At 40.9% G+C, this 11,905-nt stretch overlaps 1 protein-coding gene across 2 annotated transcripts in view; it reads left to right on the top strand.

The window, feature by feature from the left end:
- DTNB (dystrobrevin beta) overlaps window positions 1-11,905 on the top strand; it is a 262,633-nt gene that overhangs the window by 191,533 nt on the left and 59,195 nt on the right. For both annotated transcript variants that reach the window (XM_007455514.1, XM_007455515.1), the window contains one exon: window positions 11,175-11,264. In XM_007455514.1, coding sequence (XP_007455576.1) covers window positions 11,175-11,264 — 90 coding nt within the window. The remainder of the gene's footprint in view (window positions 1-11,174; window positions 11,265-11,905) is intronic.

Raw genomic sequence — 11,905 nt, 5'->3', positions numbered from 1 at the left:
CTTTCCCTTGCAATATCATATTAAAGACTTCAGGAAATCACTACTGCATCCTGTTATTCCTCTCAAAGTGCCTGGGACTCCAGCCAGAAGGGGCCCAAGGTCTAAGTCCCGGGATCCCAGAGATTACAATTTAACCAGTGGCTTTGCTCTGTAGCTGTATAGCAAAGATTGATGTATTCCCTCCCTGGGATGGAGAGTTTTGCTACCATCGACAGACACCTCAACCTGACTTAGCTAGTTCCAATCAGTGTTACACCCCACTTCTAGTATTAGTTTCTATTTTGGTCAGAACTCTTGGCTGTTAAGTAACAGAAGCTCAGTGTGAATTGGCTTAGGGAAAACGAGAAGATTTTTTGTTTTTGTAACCAGACTGTGGGCAAAGCAGGGGGTATGCGGCTGGGCCTCCCGGATGACAGAGCGACGGGAGCTCTAACTCATGTAGGTGTTTCCCCTCAACCCACCCCCTGCCCAGGCTCCTTGCTCCTCTCACTACACATCTGCTCCTTCTTCCCTAAGGTAACCACCTTTTCACGCAGCAGGGAACAAAGCCAAGAGACCCGTGTGTTCACATTTTGTAACCTCATTACCCTATGTGGATCCAATTTGAAAACTTTCAGTGAAAGTTCCTTTTGATCCATCTTGGATCATGTTACCCACCCTGGGGTTTTCTGTTTAGTGGTCCTGCCTAGAATAACATGGTTGAATGGGTGGGGGTCAGTTCACAAAATAGCGGGGGGGTCTGCTGCCCCCGGAGAAGGTAGACTTGCTGAGGAGATATGTAGGTATAAGCTTCTTTTTCAGGTGGTTTCTGACAAAAAATTGCATGTATAAGTATATTACGTCACACTTCCATTTGCATAGATTTGTTTCAGGAGACCTTTTTTCCTCTACCACTTCATTTTTATTTTTCTCAAGGGTTAAATGATTCTTTCAATTCTGTTCCGTTTATGAAGGTGATTGTGTTGGGACATAACACCATCTTTGGGTGGTAACAGGTAAATATGAGAGCCACAGACCCTGAGTAAGCCACCAATTGTGAGGAATCTTAAGTAAAGGCAAGATTTTATCAGAACTTCTTTACTTTAATACATACTTCACAAGAAGGAAAAGCAGTTTATAAAGACCAGAAGATGCTACAATATAAGTACTATTTCTGAGCTGTAGAAACATGACCAAGTTAAGAGGTGGGTTGTTAAAATGGCTTTTTGCCTGGGTGCCAAGGTAAAAAGTTTATCTTGTTATCTACAGAAAACAGTGGAGTGACAAAAGCCACAGCATGCTGCTTTTTTCAGACAAAACAACAGAGGTGTGGGGAAACTGAGAAAAGAGGCAAAATGAAATTGGTCAAGGCAGAAACTATTCATATGTGGACTCAGGCCACTGATTGTCTTTCTTTCTGTGAAATGAGAAGAACAGAGTTTGGTTGAAAAGCAAGAACTAATGAGGTTTTCAGCGTGGCCATGAAACAACTACCTTGTGTGAATTCTTCGTGAGAACCTCTCCAAGGCAACTCAGGAATTATTTTTTTCCTCCAATCTTTTTTTTTTTTGGAAAGACAGAAAAGCAGAGTAATTGAAAATTAACACATAATCTTATGGAACTGCAGGGTCTCAGTGTTGGCAGATTTCCAAAGTTTGTCTGATGGCCTGGGCAGCCTGCCAATTTTCAACTGCTTCTGGGTTGGGATTAAATTCCATTTCCATTCAAGCATTTAAGGTAAACCCTTCAGCAGTTCTAACTCAGGTCAGTACGGACTAAAAGCTTATTTCCAATTCCATACTTCAAAACCTTAATTTGAATAGTTTCCTCCTCTTTGGACTGAGGCTTGAGGTCCTAAATGTGAGCAAGAATCACGTCTATTATGGATTGTCAGCAAAGCAGAGGGGAAGAAAGAACAGGCTTGCAGAGAAAGATGGTGAGTTGAGTGTTGTCATGCTTGGATTGAGATGCCTGAGGGATCCTGGGAGTGAAGACAGGCTCTGTAGATTTTGGATGCTGGGGTGCTCTTTGTGGCTTCAGTTAGGTACCTTTGGTTAAAACACAGGAGGGAGATTTTGGGAGGAAGATCGCAGAGTTATGTTGAGTTAGAGGTACCTGTGGGACACCAGGGAACCAGACTATAGCATGAGTTCGTGTCATCCAGATACTTCCTTCCAGCTACCTTGGTTTCATGCTAGCAAAGGGCAGACCAGTCCTGAGATCCAACAAATGACCAGTAGAACTTACACACAAACACAGCCTCTGTCTGTCTGTCTCTCTCTCTCCCTCTCTCTCTCTCTCTCTCTCTCTCTCTCTCTCTCTCTCTCTCTCTCTCAGCTGACTTGGTGCAGTGCGCTGCTTTCTAATGATGGGGTGCTCCATGAACTTGTGCACATGATGGAAATTCCTATAGCAATGCTCAGATTCCTTTGCTGATCTGGCTTAGACCTACATGTTTTTTTCATTCCTTTTAACATCAAACTATTAAAATATTTCAACTTCTTTTAATAAGCAGACATTTAAGACAATCAGTGCTGTAGTAAGAGGTCTTACCTTTTCCTGGATCTTATTAGGAAACCTCCAGTGTACTCCCCACCAATCCAGTCTTGTCTTTGCAACCAAAGGGATTTTTCTGAAATGCAGGTCTGAGTATGTTACTCTCCTGGATAAAAATCTCCAGTGGCTCTTCCTTTCTGCAGTGCTGTCCAAGAGCATGGATATGTTTTGTGCTAACTGGTATGGTAGCCATTAGCCATATGTGGGTATTGAACACTTGAAATGTGACTGGGGCAACACAGTGAATTTTTAGTTTTAATTTGAATTAATTTGAATTTAAACAGCCACATGTGGCTAGTGGCAGTGCAGTTCTGCAGGATAAAGCCCACATTTCTTCATTTCTGAGCTGACCCTTGCTAGCCTCTCCAGCCGTACCTATTCCACTCTTTCTACTTGGCATCTACACTCGGAATTACTTAATCACTCACGGTTCCCGAAGCAGGTTTCTGCATATGCTGCTTCCGCCTTGGTGCTTCCCATCCTTTTTCCTGTTATTCCCCTCTCCTTGTCATCTAATTCTGCCTTCTTAACTTAGCTTCAACCCCTCCAGGAAGCCTTCCCTAAATCCTAAAACTAGATTAAGTGTTCATCTTCTGTGATCTGTAACATCTTGTACATATCACACTGTTGTAATTACCTATTTGTTCCATGCCTTTCTAGACTCGTAGCTCCCTGAGTGCAAGGACTCACCAGGCTTTATCCAAAAACCTATTCCTTTGCTCCAAATCTTGCTGCTGCTTCCTCTTATTAGCACTTCTTCTGCTAGGAAAGGGATTTTCTTCAGTTATTTCAAGCACGTAGCATCTTATAATATTGCCTGCTTGTTTCATTGAGGGCTGAGAAATAAAGGACATGAGTTATACTGGAGTATCAGGTTCTAATGCAGTAGCACCTGGCTCACTCCAGCTGTCGCCTCTTGGTTAGCTGTAACTTCCCTCTTTAACACTGAGAAGCCTGACTCCATCAGTCACCATCTGTTTACTTACTCGGTCAGTTCTAGTAGCGTGTATGGCAGTTTCAGAATCGTTGATTTATTTTTTACGCAGATTATTGGGGTATTAGTCACGTATTATACAGCTCATCCATTTAAAGTGTACCATTTAGTGGTTTTTAGTGTATTCACAGAGTTGTGCAGCCGTTACCACAACCGATTTTAGAACATCTTCATCACCCCTCCGAATTGATTTGTTGCTGAAAAATCTCCACAGTGTGGAGGCTCAGCTGTAGAGGACAAGAGTGGAAGAAGGAGACCAGTTAAGAGGCTCTTGGAGTAGACCAGGCGGCACTGGGTGAGAAATTCCAGATGAGAAATTATGGCAGCAGTTGAGGTGGTGAGAGTGGCTGGTTTGGGGATCTGTTTTGTTTATTTACTTGTTTGTTTATTTATTTTTGACTGCGTTGGGTCTTCGTTGTTGCGGGCAGGCTTTCTCTAATTGCGGCAAGCAGGGGCTACTGTTCATTGCAGTACGTGGGCTTCTCATTGCGGTGGCTTCTCTTGTTACGGAGCATAGGCTCTAGGCACACGGGCTTCAGTGCTTGTGGCACACAGGCTCTAGAGCACAGACTTAGTAGTTGTGGCGCACGGGCTTAGTTGCTCCGCAGCATGTGAGATCTTCCTGGACCAGGGCTTGAACCCGTGTCCCCTGCATTGGCAGGCGGATTCTCAACCACTGCACCACCAGGGAAGTCCCTGGGGAGCTATTTTGAAAGTAGAGCCAGCAGGACTTGTTAAGAGATTAGATGTGGAGCATGAGGAAAAGAGAGAAATTAGGACGACTCAGCTTTTGGCTTGATGACTGGGTAAATGGGGATGCTTTTTATTTAAACTGGCCAGTCTGGGGGAGTGGCAGGTGAGGAAGTAGGGTGAGGAGAATCAAGAGTTCTGTTTTGAACATGTTGGGTTTGAGATACCTGTTAGGCATGCAAGGGGAGATGTTGAACAGGCATCAAATACATGATTCTAGAGCTCCAGGGAGAGGTCAGGGCTGGAATATAAAGTTGTGAGGATTACAGCAATACCTTTTATGGAAGATTGTTCTGAGAACAAACAAAAGAAGACCTGTAAAATTATCTGATGGGTCACAGGTACTTTGTTGGTAATGACGACTATGTTATCTTATTTAATCCTCCCAACACTCTCTAAAGTAAATTTCATGAGGCAGATTTTATGTTATTATTATTTTACAGATGAGAGGACTAAGACATAGGTTAATGTTCAAACTCACACAGCTAATAAGTATCAGAGTTTGGATTAAACCCAAGACTGCCTGACTCCAAAGCCTGTGCTCTCAGTTGCTATGCTCTGCTGCCTCCTACCTAGTAAATAATTCCGCTACCAGGGCTGCACACTGCCTCTTGCATGCTTGTACTGCCTCTGACCTTGTCCCACCGCTGCTTACCCTTCATTCCGACCTCCCCGACCTCAGATCCCTTCCCCTTGCTGCCTGTCCCCACAGGTGTGCTCTTAACCTTGGCCAAATGCACCCTCTCTTGCTACCACTGGAGATTATCACCTAGGCTCCAAAGCCCCCATCATCTTGGAGAGCAGTTCTCACGCTGCAGTGTGCACCTGGAGCACTGGCAGCTCATTTAAAATGCAGATTCCCAGGCCTCGTTCCCAGATAATTTGATTCAGTAAAAGCTTGAGAGTTCTGAAGGAAGAAGTCTGGGGAAACACACTTTTAGAAATGCTGCCTTTGGGACTTCCCTGGTGGTGCAGTGGTTGAGAATCTGCCTGCCAATGCAGGGGACACGGGTTTGAGCCCTGGTCCGGGAAGATCCCACATACCATGGAGCAACTAAGCCCGTGCACCACAACTACTGAGACTGTGCTCTAGAGCCCGTGAGCCACAACTACTGAAGCCCGCGCACCTAGAGCCCATGCTCTGCAACAAGAGAAGCCACAGCAATGAGAAGCCCGCACACTGCAACGAAGAGTAGCCCCCACTCACCGCAACTAGAGAAAGCCCGTGCACAGCAACGAAGACCCAACACAGCCAACAATAAAATAATAATAAATAAATTTATTTAAACAAATAAATGCTGCCTTTGACCCTAGCAGTCCCATCAGGACCCTCTGGCCCCAACTGTGCTCATTTTTACCATTGGTTTAGAGTTGGGGGATGCCTTGTGAGGGAAAGAACGCTCTTTAGGGTACCCGGGGAGAAACGTGTTCATTTCATTGTCACTCCTCTTTTTAAGTCTGGTTCATTCTACTCATCCTTGCTTTTGCTGATCTCCCTAATTGGGTAAAATTCTACTATTATGTCTTCTCATAGGAGAACAGTGTCCTTCTCATTGTAACCCTCATTGCATTTGCAATTTTACTTATTTTTGTGATCATCTCTTTTCTACTTGACTGTTAGCATCAAGAGAGCAGCAGCCACGTCTGGGTTTTGCTTGCTGTGGTGTCCTCATCTCCTGGCACAGTACTCATGCCTAGTAGGTGCTCCAAACATTGACTCAAATGTCCGATTTCCATCAGAAGTGCTATTCAAACTGTTGTATACTCAGGCATGAAAATCACCTACTATTATGGATTGAATTAATGTTTAACAGCTTAGAAATAGAACAGTTATGATTTTTATTATTTTATTATTTTATGGGGTTCCAAACTATTCCAAACTATTGACTCTGCTTTAGAAAAACAGATTTCTAAAGCAAAATCTGTTTGTAAGTTGGGGGTTGTATATGTGTTGCATGTACACATTGCAACACATTTTATGCATATATGCATAATCAAAAAAAGAAAGAGTTTAAATTCAAAAAGTAAATCTGGGGAAACAGGTACAGTTTTGAATGTGAGTAGAATGATATAACATCCATGCCCCAAACAAAATTGTCAGAAAATTCATGGACATGTAAATTCCTTTTTTACCATAGGCAGCTATTGTTAATGCTTCTCATTTTGGCTTCCATCCCTAATTATCTGGCAAACAACAGAAGTTCTGAAGAGCAGTCTTCGTATAACACTAAAATGGAGTTTAATGGACTGTTGCCTCCGTAGTAAATGTTTCCAGTTTCTCTTCTCCCATTTCCTTTGGAGCACACCCTGGTCAGATTTTCACTGCCCATTACTCTACCAAAACCACTCCTGTCAAGGAGACCAGTGACTTCCACATGCTAAATCCAGTGGTGAATTCTCAGGACTTATCTGGCTTGACCTATCAGTGGCATTTGATGTAGATGATCACTCCCTTCTATGTGAAACACTTTCTGCACTTGCCTCCAGATACTGTGTTCTGGTTTTCCTCCTGTTCCTTCTCGGCCTCCTTTGCTGGTTTTTCCATACCTCTTTGACCTGTAGATGTTAGCATACCAGAAGGGCCACTTCTCTTTTCTGTCTGTGTTCACTTACTGTAGGTGATCTCATCCATACTCATGGCTTTCAGTAACATCTGCATACAGGTAACTCCCAAACATTTTTCTGGCCCAGACCTTTTCCCTGAGCTTTTCCCTTTCCCCTCACATATCTTCCTCCTGATCAGTATCTTCTTTGGATATTTAATACATAATTTCATAATTAGCATGTTTTAAACTGAGTTCTGTATCTTCTGCCACCAAATGTACTTCTCCCATAGTCTTCCCCATCTCAGTGAATGGCCATCCCATTCTCCTGGTTGCTTGGTCAGAACCCTTGATTCTTCTCCCATCTAAACTGTCAGATTATTAGATCAGATCTATCCAAAATCACTGTCAAAATCTATCCAAGATCTTGCTATTTATTTTCACTTCTACTGCTACTCCTATTTCCTAGCAACTCTTGTCTTTCATCTGGAATCTCCAGTAGCCTTCAAATTGCCTGCTTCTTCCTTTGCTCTCTGGCACTTTATCTTTCCTAGAGCAAACGATCCTATTAAAATATATCATACCTCACTTCTGCTCAAAACCTTCCAGTAACTTCTAACATCACAGTAAAAGCTAAAGCCTTTGTAATGGTGTGCAGGGTTATATAGCCTACTTCTCAATCTGTCTGCCATAAAGACACAGTTTTGTTTTGTTTCAATTTCTAGTTTGAAGTGGACTGATACTTTACAAAAGTATGATAAAAATAAGTTACTACAGCGAGAACTTCCACCCTGATCATGGTGAACTAACTGGTAACAGAGTAGCTCTCCCACTGTAAACTACTAGAAAACTGGTCTGAATATAAGAAACAACTGTTTTTAGGAATTAGTAAGTAGCATGGGACTGATTCCTGAGGGAAGGGAAACAAATGAGAGAGCCCTATGATTGCCCAGGTTTTCTGCTAGAACACATTTGCCAAACTATAGTGCAGAATACAAGCAGAGCAAGGCAGTCTTGCTGAGAGTAAGAAGGTAGAGATTGGAGATTGGGGAGGCTGGAATTTGCTGAACAAAACACCAGAGAGGAGGAATTGTGCAGAGAAAGAGCTCAATAAATCTGAAGACAGATCTCTTGAGTCTTTGGCTGAAAACTAAGCTGTATTTGCATAGAATGAGATTTCACAAGACCAGCAAAGAACAACTACCTGGGAAAGAACAATTCCTGGAGTTTTGAAAGTGGAACAACTACCTGAGCTCACATAGTTGTTTGAGTTCCAACCAACCAGAGTAGAGAGATATCACTGAACACTTGAGGCATTCAGTAAAGACCCCAGAAAGACCACATCTTAGGGGCAGGGTGAAATTGGCCCTAAATAAAGGTTACTCGAGTTCTGCACTAATGAAGCTTAAACACAGGCCTCACAAGGATCAAGCTGTTCACAAGGAAATTAAATTACTGCCAGATTCTTTAGAGGAAGACAACAAAATCCAGACATTCAGCAACATAATACTCAGGATTTGCACCATCCAGTGAAAAATTAGAAGACATAGGAAGAAGCAGGAAAGTATGACCGTAACCAGGAGAGAATTAGTCAATATAAACAGAGCCAGAAATAACAGACGTGATACAACTGGCAGACATGGACTTTAAAGCAGCCATGATAAGTATCAAAAATATAAAAGAAAATATCAACATAATGTGGAGAAAATGTGAGAAATAAAAAAGAGCCAAGTTTAAATGTTATTGGAACTTTCTGCACATATAGTCTACTTCCATCAAAACTTTTAAAATAAAAAAAGAGAACTTACAGAGTTGAAAAGGATTATACCTGAAATGAAGAATTCAATGGATAGACTTAACAGTAGATTAGAAATTGCAGAATAAAAGTTCACTGAACTTAAAGACATAGCAATACAAACTACCCAAAATTAAGCACAAAGAGAAAAATGGCTGAAAAACGAACAGAGCCTCAGTGACCTTTGGGACAATGTCAAACAGTCTAACAGAGGGGGAAGAGAAGAATTATTCAAGGAAATAATTTTTTCCAAATTTCCAAATAAATTTTTACATCTTTGATGAAAACTGTAAACCCACAGATACAAGATGCTCAACAAACTATAAGTAAGCAGGATAAACACAGAAAAACACACCAAGACACATCACAATCAAATCGCAAAAAAAATCACAATGATAAAGAGAAAATACTAAAAGCCGCTAGAGAAAAAAAGACATGTTACATACAGGGGAACAAAGATAAAGTTTTCCAATGAGTTCTCAATAAAAATAATGCAAGCTGGAAAATGGAATGGCATCTGAAAGTGGTGAGAGAACTTAGTTTTATTCTCTCTAAAATATAAAAATTTCCTAGCTTTATCCACTGAAAAGACCTAGAAGCAGTGACACCCCAAGAACAATAAGCACTCTAGTACCCTGCCTGTGGCCTCTGAGCACTCTTTCTCAGTAAACGGAACCTGGGATCCTGGGAAGAATGGTTGATTCCAAGTGTGGAGCAGCATATACAAGATGAGATTGGGGCATCTTATTGTACAAACCGGGAAGCTAATAAGCTTTAATGGATATGTCAGAAGAGCACCAGAGCCTGCTTCCAGGGGTTCCCACTGGCCACAGTTAAGACAGTTTGAACACCAAAAAGATGATTGCAATAGATTGAAGCACATCAGATACATAAAAATCTATGAGTTCATAATTATACAAAAACAAAACAAAAAAAAAAATACCTCCTAAGGCACTAACTTGTTTTTCTGTTGTTGTTGTTAAATAATAAGAAATATCAACCATTTGGTTTTACCTTTCCTGAATGAGCAGTATTTCATAATAAACAATAGAAGAAATTAATAAATGTGCAACAGATGTTAAAATCGGAAAGTCAACATTTTGCAACCCCTCATGAAATAATGTATTTAGGCAAGAACTATTAGTAAATGCTAAAATTATTAGGTGAAAAGTTGATGGAGGATTTTGTAATGGAGAGACGTAACCAATAACACCTGAATCCACTGATCAGTATTTACATTCCATTCCATTATGTGCCTCCTGTTTGATTTATAAGTACATGATATTACATATGATGGATTCTAACGCCTTCTCAATAACAAAACAAAAGCAAAAACTTTAGTCAACATCTAGATCTGACCCCACAGGGACTAGAGAAACGAATTAAATGACGCCTCCAAAATGTAGGATATGCTACAAGGTAACCTGTTTTATTCACAAGTAGATGACATGGAAGAAACAGCGAAAAGGAAGAACTGTTATAGATTGAAAACAGAAACATATAATCAAACACAGACATAAAAGAAACATATCAACCAAGCACAAAGTGCAGACCTTGTTTGGATCTTGACTTTAACTGTAAAAGGGTATTTTTTTTTAAGATTTGCGGAAATTTTCAGATGGACTAAGATATTAAAGAATTTTTGTGATTTTTTTTTTTTTTTAGGTGTGATAATGGTGTTCAGGTGTATAAGTTCTTTCTGTATCTGATAGATGTACAGGCTCAAGTATTCCCAGGTGAAATGATAAATTGTCTGGGATTACTCTAGCCACCCCCTCCTGCACAAAAAGTTGGGAGAAGGAAGAATAAATTAAACAAGTTGACAACGTTCATTTTTGTTGAACTTTGCTGATGGGTACGTGAAGGGTAGTCATTAGATTACTCTTTCTATTTGTGCACATATTTTAACACTTCTGTAGTAGAAAGTTAAAAAAAAAAAAAGATCATGTGCTTAAGGACCTTCCATATATCTATAAGAGAGAGCCTCACTCAGATTATATGCAACATTGTCTTACAATTAAATAACGATCCTAACAAGTTTGGTTTAAGTACCAGTTTTATGGGAGAAAATAGAATGATGCTAAAGGCAGTGTCCTTATAGAAATAAAAAGGTTTAACTGGTATTATGAGGTAACACTGAAAACTCTTACATGTCGACAAAAACTATAGAAGCATTAAGGGGCCACTTAGTGATTAAATGGAACCACTTTCCCTCAGTTTTCCTGCCAGAGGGCATTTCCTAAAAAGTGCATCCGTCGCAGAGCCCAGAACTGGTGGGCAAGGCGCTTTGGTGGCTCCTCCCTGGTTTCTCCTTCTCAAGGGCTGTAGTGTCAGTCTGCCAAAGCTGTTTTCTAAGGGATTGCTTCTGTTTAAAGGATTTGTGTGATGTATTCCCTGTGGTCTAACACCATATTCCATTATGCATTGTGGTTTTTTATTGTTTTCCTTATCATGATTTTCTTTTCTATTTTTCTTTGACATTTGCCCATTTTAATCCTTGTTCATTTCTTGCTTGTGTTTGTGTCACGCTTGCTGTCTTTGCCTCCGTTGTTCCTAGGTTACAGTATAGCCAGGATACACCCAGTCACTTGGCTGATGAGCATGCGCTGATAGCCTCCTTTGTGGCCCGTCTGCAGCACTGTGCACGGTCAGTGGTAGAGAAGCAGCAGGCGGGTGGCCAAGGGCTGATCAAAGGGAGGGAGAGCTCTGTAACCTGGGGTTGCCAGCTGGAAAAAGCTCTGCATGTGGGGTTTTTCTTGAGAAGCTACCAGCTATGTTTGGCAGAGTTTAAGTAATTGCTAAAGCATTGGCTTCTAAAAGAGAAGGAGCCTTGCCAAACCTAGGCACTTACCTAAAGATATTCTTTAAAGAATTTCTTTAAAGTGGAATTCTTTAAAGTGGAATTCCCTTCCTTCAGATTACACTTAAAGAGTGTATAAACCTCAGAGAAATGTGTGGTCCCAAAGATGTGTATTCACAGAGGTATTTGATGCAAACTCTTACTGTTCGTTCTTGCCTAAATAATGAAATTTTTCTGTCGACATTCAAAGTTTAGGATTGGTCAACACACTTTGTCTTATCTGGGGGCTTTGACACCATCACCTTGTTACATCTTTACATGTTGCATCTTCATCTGTTCCCCAAAACCTATCATTGTTGATTATTTAAACCAATGATTTTCAACAGTGGTATTGGGTTATTGTCACCTGAGAGACTTTTACCAAACTATTTATACCTCTGTGTATTATAATAATAATGTGTATTATAATAGACCCACATACCTCTTTC

Source organism: Lipotes vexillifer, unplaced genomic scaffold (genome assembly GCF_000442215.2).
Source record: "Lipotes vexillifer unplaced genomic scaffold, Lipotes_vexillifer_v1.1 scaffold131, whole genome shotgun sequence".
In the NCBI taxonomy this organism is placed as follows: domain Eukaryota; kingdom Metazoa; phylum Chordata; class Mammalia; order Artiodactyla; family Lipotidae; genus Lipotes; species Lipotes vexillifer.
Note: the sequence above shows the minus strand (reverse complement) of the source record. Positions and strands in the feature narration are given on the sequence as shown.